The sequence below is a fragment of the Ambystoma mexicanum genome, chromosome 2p (genome assembly GCF_040938575.1).
Source record: "Ambystoma mexicanum isolate Mex_15411 chromosome 2p, UKY_AmexF1_1, whole genome shotgun sequence".
Taxonomy (NCBI): domain Eukaryota; kingdom Metazoa; phylum Chordata; class Amphibia; order Caudata; family Ambystomatidae; genus Ambystoma; species Ambystoma mexicanum.
The window spans coordinates 1,188,436,795-1,188,457,204 of record NC_090923.1 but is presented as its reverse complement, the minus strand read 5'-3'; the positions used below and the strand labels follow the sequence as shown (position 1 = coordinate 1,188,457,204).

General features: G+C 45.5%; 1 protein-coding gene across 2 annotated transcripts in view; it reads right to left on the bottom strand.

Annotated features, from left to right (window-relative positions):
• Nucleotides 1-20,410, bottom strand: part of SRPK3 (SRSF protein kinase 3) — a 1,021,015-nt gene that overhangs the window by 797,086 nt on the left and 203,519 nt on the right. For both annotated transcript variants that reach the window (XM_069645381.1, XM_069645382.1), the window contains exon 7: nt 2,461-2,567. In XM_069645381.1, the coding sequence (XP_069501482.1) occupies nt 2,461-2,567 (107 nt within the window). The remainder of the gene's footprint in view (nt 1-2,460; nt 2,568-20,410) is intronic.

The following is a 20,410-nucleotide window of genomic DNA, read 5'->3' as shown; positions in this document are numbered from 1 at the left end:
AGAGTAGAAGGCTCCACTACCCCAGCCCTCCTCAAAAGCGGCAGTCACCAAAAGCACACCTAGGCACGTTGTGAATTACAGTGTGATGCACTGCCGTCGTACGGAACTTTACTATTTAAGAATAGCCTGTTAAAACCATATCCCTCGTTTATCTTAGCATATAGATACGCTCTTGCTTTGGTGCCTAGACGACTCTGAATGAGACGGTATATTTTGCTCTTTCTTTCCATCAATATTGCTGACATGGTACTACGCCTGCAAGGTATTATGCCTGCAACAAGTGCCTACTATTTGATCGCTCTTTAATATCAGTGTTATTGAGTGCGCGAATGTGAATACGGGATGAGACCCTTATTATCTGGTAACACAAATTTTGGTGTGGTGCTGCATTCATATATACACACGCACAGCCAGCATTGTAGGTTTACACAGGCCGCAACGTCGGTTAACAGCAAGTTTGTACCTAATCTATTGAACGCAGTTGACAAACAAGCGTTTATATTGTGCTTACCGTTTAGCTGTAGCCTTGTTTGAATAAAGACTCCATAAGTGCTAGTTGAGCACCTACATTACATGTTTTATTGGGCATGACGACCCATTGCGGGTTCACTATAAGGTTAATTTTGATTCTATTCGTTCGCCTTGCTCAGGCCCCTTGACCACTTGTGACTTGTTGCCAGATGATGATGCGTCTTGTTGATGAAATGTGTTCGTTTTTGGGTATGTCTAGTGCTGCTCTAATTGCATTGTTTTGCACGACTTGGAAGTTTGCGAATATTTCTGGCACTGGATCCTGCAAAGAATGAGTTCCAATAGTTGATCCTGCAGAGGATCAATGCTCTTGCCAAGGTAACACAATTGTCAGCTGAGAGGAAGGGTCTGCTGACTCTAATTCGTTTAGACGTATATTCTGACGAGGAGACAATGGCATTGACCCGTCTTGTTAAGGTCAGTGTTGAGTCGATGTAGGTACCTAGTGTTTTTATCTCTTTGGCAACATTGATGGTATTACCATCAATGTTGAAGGATTTGTATAGTTGTGATAGATTGTTTAGTTTTGATTTGCTACCTATGATGAGGAATCAGTTTTCTCATCATTGAGACATAGTTCATTTTGTGCCATCCAGGCTTGGATGATGAGGTATATTTTATTGATAGTGTCTGAATCAGTGTCGTAAGAACCTTTGATAGGGAGGAGTAGTTAGGTGTCCACTGCATAATTTGTATACGAGACACCCAATTTGTCTAGTTTGTCGAAGAGAAGTTTGGTGAAGGTATTATATAATGTAGGCGACACACAAGAACATTGTGGTACGTCACAAGAGAGTAGGGCTAACGGTGGCTGCTGAGGACGCTGCGAAAATCCTCATAGTACTGTTATATATGCTAAAATCTATACTAGGCAAACCAGCTTGAAAATGCCCACAAGATAGGTCTGCCAGTGATAGAGTAGTTGGCAATGTAATCATACAAGTGAAAGATACAGGCACTGTAAAGCCAGGCAGCGGCTCGGTGGACCACTACTCTTTGGAGTCACACTTATAGAAGTGGACTGCAGCGCAAACAGTCCATCGACTCCATCCGTTCACACTCTTGTTGCGAACCGACACAAGAAAGTCTGTCACTTAGGATCGCGGCCTGTGTGAAAAAGCCGTCTACCAAACTTGTGTCTGCGAGTGTGGAAGTTCTAGAACTCATCCTAGAACTCATGAAGAAGCGAGGTCCAAATAATGTTGGAGATTCAGAACAGGCAGGTTTTCATAGTCCTCGATGTAAGATTAAATAAAAGAATCCACAAAATGAGCCTTTCTTAAAGCCTTTGACCAACGGCATGCAAGGAAGCCACAGAAGCATGGAACCCAATGCAGGAATCAAAACACAGACAGTTAAACAGTCCCCTTGGGCATCGAGCAAGGCCTCACTTACTGTAAAACTGGCAAACTATTTGTCGGGGTTGTGGTGGTGAAGCGTGGTGGCACTGAACAGGGATGTGTCAAACTTTAAAGACAGAACAATGTTGTGCCACAGTGACCTGATGCCCTTTTTCACCGGGAGCACTAAGGAAGGAGATGCAAGATACAATTTCTCTGCACGTCATTGAAATATTCAATATGTTGGACTTGACAGCTGGGGATTAAAGGTGAGCTAACAATTGCGTGAAAGGTCTGCTTGAAGCCCCTATTCCCTATGTCTAACAGCTGATAAACTATGCCCCAAATGCTCAAAATGTCCCCACTGATGAAAATGCCAAACTAAAAAGCAGTCTTCCATTTTCAAGCAGATTAGCGTCCTGGATGTCGTCCCCATGTGTCACTGTAAGGAACTGACTTTTTAGATTAATATTACATTATTTGGGTAAAAACACATACTACAGTACTTAGAAATGGGAGAAATCCATCAGGAGCAACACAAACGTGATAATTTCATTACTTTTAAATTAGCAATGCTTCTCAGCCTTACCTGTCGAATAATGCTCTTCACACAGGGAAGTGGCAGCCCTTGGTAGTTGGAACGGATGATCCATTTTAACAACTGGTGTCCCAGAACCTCCAGAACCATACAGACATCTGAGGGATGAGTCAAGGTGATCTCTGCTGTATGGCATGGACAAACATATGCAGATGGATTAAAGGAGATAACCTACCTGCATTTATGGATCTCGATCACTGTGGCTCAGGTAAGTAAACACTCTTTGCATCGCCCCTTCATGTGCAAATGCAGTATGCATGCAGAAAGACTTTGAAGTGCAACTTTTTCCCAATGTTAAGCTTGTAGTTATATACCGTGAAAGGGTTGAGTAACAACAAGTGATACAATAAGATTGTGTTTCCAGCAAGTGGTTTTATTGTGGCGTGTTTGTGGTTCAAGGGAGGGGCTGGCCCAAACACCTAGAGGAACTTGGGAACTCTCTACAAATTGAAAGGACAATATTAATGTAAACAGTGTCCATATTGAAGTAAAACAAGGTGGGCTATTCTTAAGATGCTCACCACCTTAAGTGGAAATGTTCCAAATCATAAAAGGTCAAGCCTAATCTTATTAGTACTTGTCCCTCCAGGGACACCCTACTCTATAATACAATGTCCATAGGAAGTGGCCAACAAACATTTCCAAGGCGATTCTATACAAGTGCTCAGCCTCTAGGCTATTCCTAAAATATAGCACACATTTCCAGTCTTGGCCAAAAAAATAAAAAAGAGTTTGCAAATCTAAACTATAATATTGATCCCCAGTCTTATAATTAAGCAATATGCCCCGAGCGGCTGGGGCATTACCGGCTCAGGTAATGCCCTGGGGCCCATTGAAGGTTAGGCTGGCATATTTGTGTCCGTTTTCGTCTACAATAGTAAATGCATTGGGTGGTAATTGCCGTAATCCTTCACGTCCGCGTCGTGCAAAGTGGATTTGTATGTCAAACCACACTTTGAACTGGAGTGTATCTGGAGCGTCGAGAGAAAATACACCACAGTTGCGCAGATGATATAGATCTGGAGGTGAAATAGACATTTTATGGACAGAGGTGTCCTTTCCTGCTCGGCGAAGACGCTTTATGATACTTATGAAGACATTGTTTGCGCTTAAAAATTCTTGATTGTGCATTATGTTTATATTTCGGCTAAATGGTGGATTATTTATATACAGATTGATTCCAGCACGGAGCGCTATTAAACTTTGCGGTTGGTATTCAGATCCAGTGGATGTGCGCACCTCTGCATAAAATTGGCACAGAAGAGTTGCTAGGCAATGTATGGGTTCATATTCAAATGAAAGATTTATACCTTTTTGTTGAAGCCAACTTTTCAGTGTATCAATTGCCCATTTTGTGGCTTGCTGTGTATTTGCCTCACATTTAGAGAGTTCAATACTGGTTAAATCTAGGCTATCCACAGAAGCATGTCTACAATGTGCAGATGACACAGTAGTTGCAATAGCAAAGGGACTAAGAGTTAATTCTTTTTGTTGTCCCTCTTCAGTGTCGTTGTCACTGAGTTGAAACCACTCCTCTACTGTATGTGGGCGAGAATATTGAAGTTCGGTTGGACTTTATTAGGTTGTGGAAATACGTTGTTTCTGGGCGTACTTGCCATTTTCAGCAGTGAGAATTGTAAATTATGCTGGATTCGTGCTCCGCTGTGGAAGTCCTTTGATTGCAGTATCTTGTAAAACGTTGAGAGCCGGAATGACGCACCGTGGAATGAAGAGAAACAATATCGAAGTGCGTCATGCTCTGAGAATGAAGCGGCGCGTGAGATGGAATGCAGCGTTCATTGTCAGGTATGGATCTTGTCTTAGCCAATCACTCACAGCGTTTCATCTACTATGTTTGTCTACGGGGTACTAATAAAAAATAAAGACGATTTCTCCTGGAAAGGCTCTTCTGGAGTTTACCAAAGGTTTGGACCTTCCTTGGCCTGCCTGCTTCAGACCGCTGCAAGCTCCCAGTCTTGCCTTCAGGCTTCGCTGGGCCTTCTGGCTTGAACTATCTCTCCCAGTCTTCTTGGATTATTCTCCTAGATCTGATCCCGCCCCGAACTTCATTGTCCGTACAGGTCTTCTCCTGACCTCTGGGTTGCCTCCATACACACTTGTCAGATCTCAACAATGCCTGGTTTCTCAGCTTTATTTGGCAGGTCTCGCCACCATCTACTTTCTTCAGGATTTAGTGGATAGGTTTTGGCACAACCCGGTTTCTCAGTTTCACTTGTCAAATCACAGAACTACCTGGTTTCTTCTGGGTTCAGTTCTTAGGTCTCAACACAAGCTGGTTTCTCAGCTTCCCTTGGCAGGTCATACCACAACCCGGTATCTTTACGATTTGTTTTTAGGTCCCTTTCTGGACTGCTGACATGCTTCACACCATTGATTCAGGGTCTGCGTAGTGTGAGAAACCTGAGGGTATTTTTACTTATTTTTCCCCTGGATCCTCTGCCCAGGTGGCCAGTGCACGGCCATCGACTTTGGACCCAGAACCTGGGGGTGGACCGGTGCGGGAGGATCACTTGGGTGGAGGAACCTTGGGAATTGGGAGTGGGATGCCCATGGGTTAGACACGGTATTCCCCTTTCCATAATTAACAAACATCCTATTCTTTTCAAACCCTAGCTGGATATTGTGAATCTTACCCTGTCTCCCCCTTCCCAATTTTGAAAACCACTGGGACGAGGATGAAGAGGAATATAGCTATGAAGATTGCCCATAGGAAACAAAGTACTATGGATCCCTATGGGCGGTCTCTATCTTGTCCCATTAACAAGGACAGCCACTCTTTTCAACCATCTACACCTGAAACTGGTTAAACCTCCCTACCAGTATAAAAAGCAGAGCACAGGAACACACTTTGAGCGAGCTGGGGATGCTGGAGGGTGCAGAGAAGCCAGAGGGAGACCTATCCAGCTGCAGAGAACCTGGAAGGCCTGGAGGAGGAAGAACTGCCCAGACACTGGACTAGTGAGTGCAGGGGAGGCTGAAGTGTGGAGTGGGACCTGTGCCTCCAGGGAACAAAACCACAGGCAGTGTGGGTTACCTGGTGGCACCGACATGAGAGCTCCTCCCCTGGGTGAAAATGGAGAGCCCAGGCCTTTGAGGAGCAGGTGGTAGGACCCTGACCACAGTCAAACCCCTGCCCCCTTGTGCTCCTGTTGCTCTGAACCTGTGAGAATGCCTATTTCGGGGAGTTGGTGAAGTGGGAGCAAAATACAAAGAAGTGCATTCTGGGACTGAAAGTCCAAAAACATTTCTTTTTGAAAACAGAGGGGTTCGAGCCCAGCTGAGGGAGACCCTTGTGTGACCATTAAAGTAGGGTCCGAGCCTGAACGAGGGAGACCAATTGTCAACGTTGTGCTAAATGGGTCTGAGCCAGAACGAGGGAAACCTATTGGGAACTTGTGTTCGAGAGGGTCCGAGCCCGGCTGAGGGAGACCCAGTGTCCCAGCCCGGATGAGGAAGGCCCGTTGGAAACTGTGAACCCTTAAACTTTTGAACTTTGAAAAAACCTGAAGAAGAGAAGGAACTTGGTTTTGTATGTGTCCAGGCATCCTGCGAACAAGAGACTTTATTTTGGGGAAAAGACTTTGCCCCAGAAAGCCCTGACATATGTCCTGAAGTGCATCTTTGAGCCACAGAAGCCAGAGTGTGTTCTAAGCTCAAGTGTGCCACCTTGTCCCATGCTGAAAACGTGGGGAAGGGAAGCCAATTGCTCAACTGTCCTGACATATTATTTCTTGAACACTTTTCTTTTTGCATATATCATTGTCCCACACCCTTTTGTATTTAGAAGTAAGGATTGGCAATAGGTGTATTCGTATAGGCCCTTTTATTTGACAGAGACTTGACTAGAACTGCGTTATTATTATTTGATGGTCGTAGCTTGCTCCCATCCTTTGATTTAGGTTTAGCTAGGTGTTCAACCAACCCATTTGAAGTTCAATAAACACCCACTGAACTGTGATCACTTGTGTCTGTCTTCACTGTTTGATACCATGCCTTCCTTACAGTAGTCCGCAAATCTCTCAGCAAAGTTGCCACCTTGTACCAAGTGGAATTCTCCCTACACCTGCAAAAAATGGAAAGGAACACGTTGTTCTGTTCCTGGTCTGTTGAGCGTTCAGCTCTTGCTGCCACTTGCAATGGGTTTACCTGGCCTCTTGTATAGCGTCTGAGGACTTTTTTGTTCTCTGTGTAATTCCCACTGACTGATAGGGCCCATTAGGGGACTGTTGTTTGGCTCGGGATTGAGCTGGTAATGTGGTTGTTCCTAACAGATCTTTGAATTGGTGAAACCAAACCTCCCCGTAATGGTTGTTTGATGTTTCTCGCCTGATGGACCTATGGTATGCTGCGTTGCTGCCACTTTGGAATCTCTTCTGTGAGTTTTGTCCTGTCTGCGGTGTTCCGCATCGAGAGTCTGATATGCTGCTTTCTGCTGCGTCTTGGTTTGACGTCTTGGTTTGACCTCTTGGGTTGCGGATGCCTTGATTCCTCGCTCCAAACATCCAGTGAGTTAGGGAACTCTCTGCAAATTTCTGCAACCATGTGGCTGTATGTATTTACAAATCCTAGCTATTTACATTTGGTGCATCGCATGGTTGGTACTTTACATGACATGCCAGTTTGGGAGGTGCACATTTAATTGACTGTTAGAGGAGTTTTACTAAAGTCGTACTGGCAGTAAGACTTTAGTAAGTTATCCCAGTGGTTTGTAGATCCACAGTCTGTACTAGCTGAGGACCTTGGTAGTGTGGCAAAGCAGTCATGCTTATCTTAAGAGGAAGATTTGAGCTGTAGGTAAGTAAACTGAATCTTAGCTAGACAGGCACAACAAAGAAGCACTTACACATATATTTATATAAAGATATATATTTATTATATTTACACCAGAATCACTTTAAATACTTCAGACGTTTACGATAGAACACTCAGAAATACTAGATATTACACTTCAAAGGGCATTTTCACTTTTGTGTTTGTTCGTGGTTACATTTGTGTTAGGAAAGATTCACATTTATGTGAAGTTTTCCCTCCAGTTGTGTAACCCCTCAACATTTTTGCTTTTGTTTAAACACCACACCATAGTCTGACTTTGCCAGTGAAGCACAGCATTCTGCTGCACTCCACTGGGCTTTTTGCTCACTTTGTTATGGGGAACCTGACATGCCCCTAAAGACAGCCAGTTTGGGAGACTTTGTTTCCCTTAGTCCCTGTCAATGTTGCAACTTTTCTGCAACATGTTACAAGTGCACAATGTACCTTACAGTATAGTGCGCTTGGGTACTCTAGTCAATTTAAAGGGCCATAGACACTCTCAAAGGGATTTTTCCGAGTGCCTTGGCCAGGGCTGGTGGCAGCTTATCTTTTCATGTATTTTTAACCCTTTCTTGCCATGCAAACCGCATTTACCGCGTTTGGCACAGAAAGGTGGCGTGGCTCCAAAATGGCCATGCCACGGGGTTCTTTGTTCTCTCCTTTGGCCTTCTTGCTCCCTCACCTTTCCCAGGTTGAGTCGAGCCAGGTCAGTCCTTATTTGGGCATGCATTCTCCCGCGAAACGGCAAGCTTTCGCGGGCTTCTGCATGTCTTGTGTGTATGCCCCCAGGATGTGGGCTGAGCTGTCTAGTTCCAATCCACATCCTGGGTGCCAGAGAGTCTGGTGTGCTTTGAATGCCTGGGACCACCGTGGTCCGTGATTGGTCCACATCTGGTGTGCCTGTATGTGAGCAGATCTCTCATTGGGTCCTCTTCGTTTTGGCACGAAGGAGATTTTGGATAAGAGAAGACTCCAAACACCCATACAAGGTCAATCTCTTGAGTTCTCACTGTACGAAGGATAGGATCCAAGTATCCTGAAACTAAGAAGCCGAGTCGTGGAACCGCTGGTGACCCGCTGGAAGGTTTGACACCCTGAGCCCACTGTTGTCCTGCTGGACCCCTCTGCATCTGATCGAACCAGAAGGTCTGCGAAGGCGCTTCGACCCATTGGAATAATGGGACTAACTATTCTCGGCACCTTCATCAATCCTTGCAAGTAAGACTTCTCGGAAGTGTCCTTGAGCCAACCAGTGGGCTGACCAGCTTACACAGGACCTTTGCTCTGACACCGATGCCGTTTCGAGGAGCCCCTTGAAACTTGGTATATCGCAAGCTCTGTGTTCACGGCACTCTTACACCATATTTCGTACACTGGGCGTTCCCAGGTCTGGAGTAAAGAGAGCCCGAACTGGAGTACACATGGTTACTGTGTTGCTCAGCCATAGTGACTAACTTTCCAGGTGCGCTGCTGCTGTGCCCCTCTTGCCCCTGAAGCCTGCTACAGTGAAACTGGCCTGATCCATCAACCAGGAGCGGAGAAATCGCCCCTGTCCCATTTGGGAATCAACGCAAAAACTTCATCGATGAAAGCCGCAGAATTGCCGCATTTGAACCTGCAACTAAATTGGACTTGAATGCCGAAGTTTGGTCCGAGGGCGCCGGGGGTCGGTGAATACATGCAACCCTTACCGGTGGCCCCTAGCGCATCCAACCCTTTCTACACACGAGTATCCCGAGGGCCACTCTCCCTTTCCCAGATAGCCTGAGCTATCAAACTATTCCCAACTCTTGGAACCTGCTCTGCCCTGTTGGGGAGACCCTCCTCGAATAGTGGGAACTTATTCTGCACAAGAGACCCCGATTTCGCCCATCTGCACTACCGTGTGCGCCAGCATTGTAAGTACATTTGAGCAATAGGCTCCTCTCATCGTAGGGATTGGACTGCCTTTCAGTTAGGATTGTGAATACTTATTAGTGTTACTGTGATTATTACTGTGTGTTGAACTTCAAAGGCCTATATATATATATATATATATATATACATACATACATATACACACACACCTGACTGGGAGTGATTTCTAAGTGTCCTTTATTCTGTGTGCTCATTGAGGTCTTTCAGTCACCCTCACCCCTCCTGACACCTAGTGTTGACCGCCGCCAATGAAACCTTGATTGGTTTGGCTTGTCCAGAAAGTTACCCTGTTCCAAGAAACTAGGCTGGCCTTCTGAACCTCTGCCCACCAGGTCAGAGTTCAGAAATCCATCTTAACAATTTGTAGCATCGTTAGAAAGGGAAAATACAAAGTTATTGTATTATGAGTATGCAGTTTTCAACAGGTCATACGGTAATGCATTTACTCTGCAAACACACATAGGAAAGTCACTTAAAGGGAGGAAAATAAGTGGTTAGTGTAACATGAGCTTAACTCAAGGTTCTACACATGGTTTCTTTGCCTGGCAAGTCTGTTAAGTCCAAAAACACAACCCTAGCTAAAGGCAGTTCGGAGAGGGCTTGAAGTCTTAACAAACAGCGAATAATGAAGAGTTCCTGCAGATTTCTTCCAGTGTCTAAAGTTATTGAAGCAGCAAGTTAGCAACTAACAAAGGAAATCTAAAAACGGACTCAAGAGGGGGACACAAGCCGCAGCTTGGGTCAGAGGCAAGAGGGGGTTGCCCTGGATACCTCTACGTACACTCCAACGCTATGGATCAACTTTCTTGGAATCAGGTAAGGAATACCCTTTTCCACCCCCACAGTACCATTGGTATGATGAAAGTGTTTGTGTTGGCTTCTCCGCGATGTGGCAGCACTGGACCCGACCTCCGGATTCCTCGATCTGGTGACGAAAGGCAGGAAAATGGACAATGTCTCTCAGCAGCAGTCTTGTGGAAGGATTTTTTAGCATGACTTTCAGCAACATCTTGGTTCACTCTGAGGTTTTAGCGCCTTTTCAGCAGCACCAAAAAAGGACATGGATCGCCCGGTCAATCTTCTTCACTTCCTGCAGTCCCACACTCTGGTGAGGGGGTCTGGACGAGTTGGATCGGATCTCTGGAGTGTCCTTACGGTTTCAGCAAAGATTTGGACGGATTCAGCCTTTCCACAACAATGCACTCGAAAATGGGCAGCAGGTCTCCTGGTATTGGGGTTCCGCAGCTCTGGAACCTCATAGGACCTCAGAGATGGCTTGTTTCAAAGTTCATCTTGGGACTGGTTGTTCCCACCAGTCAAAGGGAAGGAGTCGTCCTTTTCGGGGCTCCTCAGTGGTCGCTTCACGGTCTTGCAAAGGGTCTGCAGGCGTATCTGGCCATCTTCTTCGGTTACTTCTGTTTCCTGTGGTGGACTTGCTTTACACTTCAGAAGCCTCACCTTTTATATACAGTTCCAACACACACTCCTTTGCAATCTCTTTCAGCATTTTACAGAAAAGGGCATTTGGCTGTCCAATCACAACAACTATTCAGGCACTCTGGCAGACAAAGTACAGGGGGTGGAAGACTCCTCCCCCACTTCCTGTCTGCTCAGACACTCTGGCCTGGGCGGGGATACCTAATGGCTCCAGCCAAAGGCAAAACACACACACAGTCCTCCCCCTCCCAGAATGGTAGAAGGTCTAACAAAGATCAACCACATTAGTAATGGCAAAAAAAGAAGGGAGCCCCCAAGTTGTTACTTGGATGCACCTATTGTGCACTACCAAGGCTATGGACATAGCCTGCGGTATAAAAAATAAACAATAGTTGGTAGAACATGTCCACTGCCACCAACCGTAACTAGGGGATTGTCTATGTGACAAAAGTGTCAAAGGAGCAGAGAGAAGGGGGATACTAAGCATCCCGTTGGCACTCCACTGAAGGTGGCGTGTGCCAATCTCTCAAACTATATAGTTTTGGGAGAGATACTACTTAAGAACTGTAGTTAGTTGAGGATATAGAAAAACAATATTAAAGGAGGACCCATAGGGTCCCCAACAACACTACCCATAAGGAGCTGTGTGCTGCAGTAGTAAAACACAGATGTCTTTAAGAGCTATGGAGCAGGCAGGCTCCATAGTACAGGCAGAATGCAAAGAGAGCCCACAAAAATGAATGAGTGGAAAAAGGAAACTCATTCAGGATTGGAAGAAAAAGGCCCAGACCTCCAGCAAAAAGTGCTTGGGGTCTCGCTAGGAGAGTGGATGAAGCACAAAAGTGATAAATCTCCCCAACACTCGTCCCCCCAGACTAGGGACAGGAAAATCAAATCCACTCATATGGATGGCCCTCTTGATCCAGTCGGTCATACTTTCTGGAGAGACCATCAGCATTCTTATGATAGGTACCTGACCTGTGCTCAATAGTGAAGTCAAAGTTTTGTAGGCTTATAGACCACCTGAGCAATTTTGGGGTTTCTCCTTTCATCTGCATCAGCCACCTTAAGGGTTGGTGGTCAGTTTGAATCTTGAAAGTAGCTCCATAGGGGTACAGTCTGAATTTCCTCAGGGCCCACACAATAGAAAAACATTCACGTCCAATGGTTGCCCACCTTGTCTCCCTATCTTTTAATTTTCTACTAATTAAGCAGATGGGGTGCTCCCTGCCTTTGTTATCAAAATGGCTCAAGGCTGCTCCTATCCCTGTGTTGTAAGCATCAGTTTGGACTAGGAAGGCCTGAGAGTAATCTGGAGCTCTCAACACTGGAGCGTTACAGAGGGCATCTTTCAGCCCCTGGAAAGCCTTTTCAGTCCTCATTCCACTTGACCTTTTTAGGGTACTTGGGAGAGGATATCTTATTCAGAGGAGAAGCTATGGTCCCATAGTTCTCAATGATGTTCCTGTAATAACCAGTAAGTGATAAGAAGGCTCTTCAGTTTCAGTAGTTGGAGAGGCCCGGCCTTGTACAGCCTGTACTTTGTTGGGTAAGGGCTTGATCTCCACTCCTCCTACCTCAAGACCAAGGTAGACCACTTTACTCTGACCAACATGGCATTTACTTGCCGTAATGGTCAGATCGGTCTGTTGAAGGGCCTGCAACACATGTCCCAGGTGGTCAAGATGTTCTTCCCAGGTAGGGCTAAACACTGCTCGGTCATCCAGGTATGCCATGCAGAGGTTCTCTAACCAATTCAGAACATGATTAACCATTCTCTGGAATGTGGCAGGTGCATTCCTTAAGCCAAAGGGCATGACCTTAAACTGGTACAAGCCTTCTGGAGTTGAGAATATTGTCTTCTCCTTGGACTGGTCAGTCATGGCTATATGCCAATAACCACTTGTCTGGTCAAAAGTACTGATGAATTTCAGTGAGCCCATCTTATCTACTATTTCATCTGTCCTTGGCAAGGGATAGGCATCAGTCTTGGTGACTGCATCTAATGCCCTATAGTCCACACAATCTAAGTTCCTTAGTTCCTGCCTTTGGTACTAACACAACTGGGCTAGCCCATGAACTTGGAGTGTTCAATCACCCCAAGGTCAAGCATCTTATTGAACTCTACTTTTATGTTATTCCTCAATTACCCAACATCCTGTAGCCCCTGCTTTTAACAGGTACACTATCACCAGTGGCAATGTCATGCTGGACCCAAGGGGTTAAGCCTGGTGTAAGTGAGAAAAGGGGGGCAAAGTGAGTTAACAAAGCTCTGCACTCCTCCTGTTGCTGCACTGTCAGATTAGTAGAGAGTGTTACCCCTTCTACTGACCCACCCGAGAGGCTCACTATCCTCTCCGTCTTGATCAGAATCTAAGAGCAAAGCTCCTATCTCTGGTCTGGAAACATAAGACTTCAGTCCGTCGGAATGAAAGATCCTAGGGGCCTCCTTGGAGTTGCCCAAGTCTACCAAATAATTGACCTCTCCAGGTTTTCCCACAACTTTGAAGGGTCCTGTCCATTTGTCCTGTAAGACCCTCTGTGTCATGCGCCTCTGATGGAAGCTGTGGCATTCATGGAAACTCCATTGACATTGCCGCCACGTTCCTGGCTGTGCGTTTTGAGCAGTCTAGTTGTTTCTTCTAAGATGGCTGCCGCCTCCTTATACTGCATTCACTTTCGCGGTTCGGTGAGTTGCACCTACGGATTTCCCCCAGATCAGTAAACTCCAATTTGTTTCATTCCTTTGAGCTCACGCTCTGTCCTCTCCTGTCTTTCTTGCCTTTCCCCCATTGCGATATTTCCTTTGCTCGCTCGCTTGTTCTTACTCACACTCTGACGCAGCCGGCACTCCTGTCATCCTGCCGGTTCTTTCTCTCTTTCTCTCTCTCTCGTGACCTTCTCTGTACTTCGGGTCTCTTCCCGTCTACAACTTATGTTAGTTGTATTGTCTCCCTCTTACCCGTTTCCTCGGGTACAGTTACTCCGATACCTGCTTTACGGAGCTTGCTTCTATTATTTACTTCTGTCTGCCCTTTCTTCTTCCTCTTTGGAATCTCTCTTCACAGCATTAGCCTCTCTTCAGTGTGTTTCTCGGATGCTCGTTCTTACGCGTAAGATCTGCCTTTATCGGATATTGGATTACCTTCAAGTACTAAGAAAGACACCACCAGCCACCTCTGACCGAATACACCAGGGTTCTTTGAGTCAGGAGGCTTTTTCCTTATTGGAGGACTGGCTCCCGCCCGGGATACCCCATGGTCTGGTGTTGTGACACCCAGACAACGTGGCCTCCAACGGAGCCAGTCCTTACTTGCACGAAAAGAAGTTAGAAGAAAAGAAGACAACTCGCAGAAGACGAAAGACAGAAACCCCAGAAAGCTCCACTGAAGAAAGGTGAGGAGGAAGGAGGGAAGGGGAACACGAGTTTGACACACTGTCTTACTGGGACCATGATGAGAACGTGCTGGTCTGGAGTAAACCACGTTTGCCCTCTGGTCGCGTCATTGCTTAACCAGAGCTTGACCAGCTTTCAAATCATCACTAGCCTCTTTCATCATAAGTGCCATCCACTGACTGAGGCCAAGCACATAGTCAGTAATCCGTACTGGCTTGAGGGAAGGAGGACTCTCCAGCCCCTCCTTAATCAGGGCCAAAGGGCCTCTGACTGGATGACCATAAAGTAACTCAAAGCGGCTGAAGCCCGCTCCAGCTCAAGGAACTTCCCTGTAGGCAAATAGAAGGCATGGCAGAAGAAGGTCCCACTTTCTTCTAAGTGCTTCTTCCAAAGCTCCAATCATGCTCTTCAGGGTTCTATTAAACCTCTCTACCAACCCATTTGTCTGGGGGTGGTAGGCAGTTGAGAACGTGTAGGTGACCCCATAGGTTTTCCACATGGCCTGCATGTAGTGGGATATAAAATGCGACACCCTGTCTGATACAACCTCCTTAGGAAATCCTACTCTGGTAAAAATACCAAGTAGGGCCTTAGCCACTGCCTGAGCAGTAACAGTTCTCATTGGAATTGCTTCAGGGTACCTGGTGGCATGGTCCACTACAACCAATATAAATCAGTTGCCTGAAGATGTTTGAGGGTCTAGGGGACCAACAATGTCAATCCCCACCCTCTCAAAAGGGACTCCCAACACTGGGAGATGCACTAAGGGTGCCACATTATTGGCTTCATTCTTACGAGATAACTGGCAAGTGTGACAACTCCTACTGTGTTGTTCTATGTCTGCACCCATCTTGGACCAGTAGAAGTACAGTGAAATCCTCTCCCTGGTCCACTTAGAGCTTAAGTGGCCAGCCAGGGGGACTTCATGTTCTAACTGTAGGAATGTGGGTCTTAATTCCTGGGGAACCACCAGTCTCCTGAGATCTCCTGGAATAGACTCCATAGGTTCACTGTATAGAAGTCCATCTTTCCAGACCAGCCTATGCTCCCCATGGTCTTGCCCTCACTCTGGGAAGCGGCCTGCTGATGCAGTCCTTCTAGAGAGGGATTCTCTCTTTGTCCCCCACTGAAGTCTGTCCTTGAGGGTCCACCTTCTGCAAGCAAAGTCTGCAGCTCAGGTTGCTCTCTTGGATCCAGATCTTCTAGAAAGGGTTGAATCTCCTCCTCCTCTGACTCATCAGTAGAAGCTTCTTCAGAGGATTCTTCTTGTACTAACTCAGCCTCAGCTGGTGGTGGGGTCACAGGACTGAACTCAAGGTTTTCTACAGGAACGTTTTTCCTTGTGGAGGTTTTGGGCTTGGGGCCCTTCTTTCCTTGGAAGACTCTGGGTTTTCCCTTGGTCTCATTCGGAAGATCATTTAAGGTTGCCTCTGTCTTTCCTTATCAGCTCTGTTCTCTTCTTAGAGGGGGGTTGGGTGTGCTGGAGACTACACCGAAGGCCTCCAAATCATTACCCTTCCTGGTACCTCTGAGTGAACACTTACAGGAATGTTTACAGTCATCTCATTACATTTAAAGATAGCTGGCAGTACTGGGCCCATTTGGCCTGGGCCTCCTGATAACTTGCTAAGCCTTTTGGGAGCCTTAGCAACTTCCTCAGTTTGAAAGAAACTTTCATCTACCACAGTTATACTGGCCCCAGTGTCTCAAAGGGCAGGGATACCCTGACCATTTACAAGTACACTGAGCCTCATTATGAGTCCGGCGGTAGCCGTGCCAGAAATTACAGCCCCAGCGGTACCTCCGGCCAGGCACCAGAAAAAAAAATCCCCATTACCATCGAGTCCAATAGGACTCGTAATGGTGCTGGTGCTACCGTCAGGGTCTGCGAGCGGTGCCATTCCGCTCGTGGGCTGAAAGGCACTCGCTTGCAGAACTTGTAGTTTGCCGGTCCGGAAACAACGGCACTGGCAAGCTTACTGGTCACATTTGTTTCCGGACCGGCATTCTCGTAATGACCCCCACTGTCTTTATAATACTCTTTAGTAATAACAGGAATGGAATTATAGACCTCAATGTTCTGTTGTTCACTGTCCCGGAGACACTAAAGAAACTCTAGCCTGAACACCAATAGGTTCTTCAGCTTGAGGGTGAAAGCTATCCCCTGTCACTGGAATATCCACATCATGTGGGAATGCCAAGCTGACAGAGGGGAACCCTGAAGGTTTACCTTTACATCTGGGATCTCCTTTCACATGGTCACCAGACCCACAAACCATACATTTCCCAAATGTCATTTGGAAGGGGGGGTTTCTGATAACCTCCCTCTGGTTTGGGCCCAGGGGTTTCACTAGCCCGATAAGGTTGTTTAGGGGGATATTTACCCTCATTATGTGTGTAGCTGTCTTTTGGTGGGGGATTTTTGGAATGATCTTTCTCATCCTTTTTGTGCTTTTTCCCCTCCTCTTTCTTGTGAGGTGCTCCAGAATCCTTGCAAGTAGCCCTATTGGCCATCCACAAGTCAGCAGCCACTGCTAGCTCCGTGGGGTCCAGTTCTTTGGAGTCAGCAAGGTGCAATCTCAGCTCTGAGGAACACGCATCAAAAATACTTTCTAGCATGAAGAGACACCCCATGCCTTCATAGGAGCTCACCTTGTAGCCCTTAATTCACCCATCTAAGTTTTTCAGGCTTTCACTCACCCAAGTGGCCCACAAGTTGCCATCTCTCTTCTGGTGGTCCCTAAACCTTTTTAGATATTGCGAAGGCGTCTTTCCAAACCTGGCTAGAAGAGCAGTGTTTACCAACTAGTAATCTTGTCTACCAACATCATTCAACTCCATCACAATATCACAGACATTCCGGGGGAGCCTAGAGATTACCCATGGAACAAACTCACTTTCACAAATACCTTGTACTTTGCATGTAAACTCAAATGTACTCGGCCAATCAAGAATATCAGTTGTCACATCATACAAACCCACACATTCTTTGGGGAGACAAGGCTTCCTGCTTCTGGAGTGGTCTGGCAACGAGTACTCTGAAATAGAAGATGAATCAAGGGACAACTTTTTCATCTCTAGTTCACCCTGCATTTACCCCCCCCCCCCACCCACCAGAGTTGTAGTTCCTTCATAATTTCTTTGTCTCTCATTTCAGACTGTATTTCCAGTTTCTGTAATTCCAGCTGCATTTTCATTTTTGTCTAATTCTAGAACCAGCTCAGCTGACACATTAGATACAGGTAGGCTTGAGGTCAGAGTGTTGGCAGGTGGAATAATATTCATACTTTCATCCACATCATCTTCTACCTCATTATCTGGAAGTTGAGTGCAAAGCGTTCCACTTTGACCATCATTTTATTCTAGATCTATTCTGGTAGCAGGAGTTACAGAGCTACTTACAGTCTGGTAATCCAACAAGTTTTGGATGAACTCATATTTTTTCCTTTTGGACTAAGTCATTTATCTTTACACATTTCTTTCAGTTTTTCAAAAGTAAGAGACATAGTAGCTTCTGCATTATAGTTTTCCATGGTGAACATGTTTTGCACTTCATAGTATAATGACCTGGAGAATGGATTATTTGTGTGCAATACAAGCAGTAATCAATGTAGTCCAACCTACACAAATCATACTGTTGTACCACCAGTGTTATAGGAGTTTTCGTAAAGTACGACTGGCAGTAAGACTGTAGTAAGCTATCCCAGTGGTTTGTAGATCCCCAACTCTTAGTATCAGTCTGTACTAGCTCAGGACCTTGGTAGTCTGGCAGAGCTGTCAGGCTTATCTTAAGAGGAAGATGTGACCTGTAGGTAAGTACACTGAATCTTAGCTAGACAGGCACAACTAAGAAGCACTTACACATATATTTATATAAAAGATATATATTTATTATATTTACACCAGAATGACTTTAAATACTTCAGATGTTTACGATAGAACACTTAGAAATACTAGATAATACACTTCAAAAGGCGTTTTCACTTTTGTGTTTGTTCACAGTTACATTTCTAGCAACGTTAGAAAGGTAAAAAACAAGGTTATTGTATTATTGGTAATTGCACACTCATGCAGGTTTCAACAGGTCATACGGTAATGCAGTTACTCTGCAAACACATATAGAAAAGTCACTTAAAGGGAGGAGTATAAGTGGTTAGTGCAACATGAGCTTAGTTCAAGGTTCTAGAGACGGTTTCTTCACCTTGGCAAGTTTATTAAGTCCAAACACACAACCCTAGCTAAAGGCAATTTGGAGAGTGCATGAAGTCTTGACAAACAGGGAATAAGGAAGAGTGGCTGCAGATTTCTTCAAGTGTCTAAAGTTATTGAAGCAGCAAGTTAGCAACTAACAAAGGAGACCTAATAATTGACTTGAGAAGGGGACACAAGCAGTGGCTTGGGTCAGAGGTAAGAGGCGGCTGCCCTGGACACCTCTACCTGCACTCCAAGGCTCTGGAGCAACTTCTTGGAATCAGGTAAGCAATACCCTTTTCCCCACAGTACCTTTGGCTTGAAGAAAGTGTTTGTGATGGCTTCTCTGCAATGTGGCAGCTCTGGAACCGACCTCCAAATTCCTTGGTCTGGTGAGGAAAGGCAGGACAATGGAAGGTTTCTCTCAGCAGCAGTCTCGAGAGAGGCCCTGTAGCACGACTTTCAGCAACTTCTTGGTGCACTCTGCATTTTTTAATTATTTTTATCAAAGCATTTAGCTAATTACAAACTTTTGTCAGTAAATCATTCAATCAGAATCAATTCATATTTATTTGGCATTTGTAGAGCATGCCGAACCCTTCGGTATCTGGGCGCTATACAGTGAATACAGGCATCAAACAAGGCATGCGCAGAAACAGTTATAGTATATGTACATCCCGTTGATTACAATATTAAGCAATGATTGAGGATACTAAATAACAATTAAGCTATGTATTAACATTATGTACAAGCGGATCATACGTAGAGAAAGGTCAAGGATAGAGGAGTGCAGGGTGCACAACTACAGGTTGTAGGTAAGGAGCCAAGTTTTTCATTTTTTTGCGGAAGGGGTGTGTGAGTGGTCAGAACTGATGGATACGGGGAGGGTGTTCCAAAGTTTGGCTGCCACGACGGGGAAGCTACAGCGCCTCGCTTTCGTTCTCCTGAATTTAGTTGTAGTGAGGAGGTGAGAGGAGGAGGCGTGGGTGATCTTGCTAGTTTGGGATGGTATAATGTTCTGGTCAGGTATTTCGGTGCTGTGTTAGCTAGGCATTTGTGAGTGATAGACAGAGTTTTGTAACTAATATGGTCCTGAACCAGAAGCCAGTGAGTGCTGCGTCTAGTGTCGGAGATGTGCTCTCTCTCTTCGGTATGTTAAGGGCTGCTCGAAGGGCATTGTTTTGGGTGACTTGGAGTTTTTTGATGTTGCTGACAGAGGAGCCTGCAAACAGGATGTCGCAGTAGTCCGTTTGGATAGGATGAGGGCTCTGGCTAATGTCGTGCAACTGTCTGGTGTGAGGAAAGGTCTGCAAGCACTGATGAGCTTAGCAGTGTAGGCTGCAGAAGAGACTGTGGTGTTTACTTGTTTGCAGAGCGTTAGTGAAGAGTCAAGATAGACTCGTAGGGTTTTTACCTCCTTTAGTACAGTGATGGTATTACCGTCTATTATGAAGGTTTGGTATTTTGGATCAAGTTTTTTTGGTCGATTTTGAGTCCCTACCAAGAGTAGCTCGGTTTTGTCGTTGAGGCATAATTCATGTTGTGACATCCAGGATTGGATGATCTGGTAGATGCTGTTAAGGGCGGAGGAGTACTTTTAGTGATTGCCTGTGATGTGCAATAGGATCTGCATGTGGTCCGTGTAATTGGAATAGGTTACTCCAACTTCATCTAGTCGGTCGAATAGGGACTTAGTAAATATTGTTATTAAAAAGGTCATCATTAAAGACAAAGAGTCAGCAGCTGTTGCACAACCCCAAGAAAGAAACCAGATACGTGAACAAGTGTCTGATTAACCGAAGTTGTTAAAGAAATGAATGTGGGGCTTTAAGCCCATTAATGCATGTTGTTACTGCAGGCTACTCAGGTGTGCATATGCCTCTCTATTTAGATTCAGTTGATCGGATCTTAAATTTTTTTTAGGAAAATCATCTCTAGAAATGTTACTGCTTCACAAGTGATTCCTAAGTGACTGTTGGCTGTGTTGGGCTGTGGTGCTGCCGGCTTCTTTCTCATGGTCTTCGCTTCAGCGACTGCGACCGTGCCTGCGAGACTGCTATTGGACCATATGGTACGCCTGACCACCCCCACCTGTGATGAACTTTCACAATTAATTTTTGAACTTTTTGAACTTTTCGTCTGTGTGCCGCTTACGGCTAATTTATT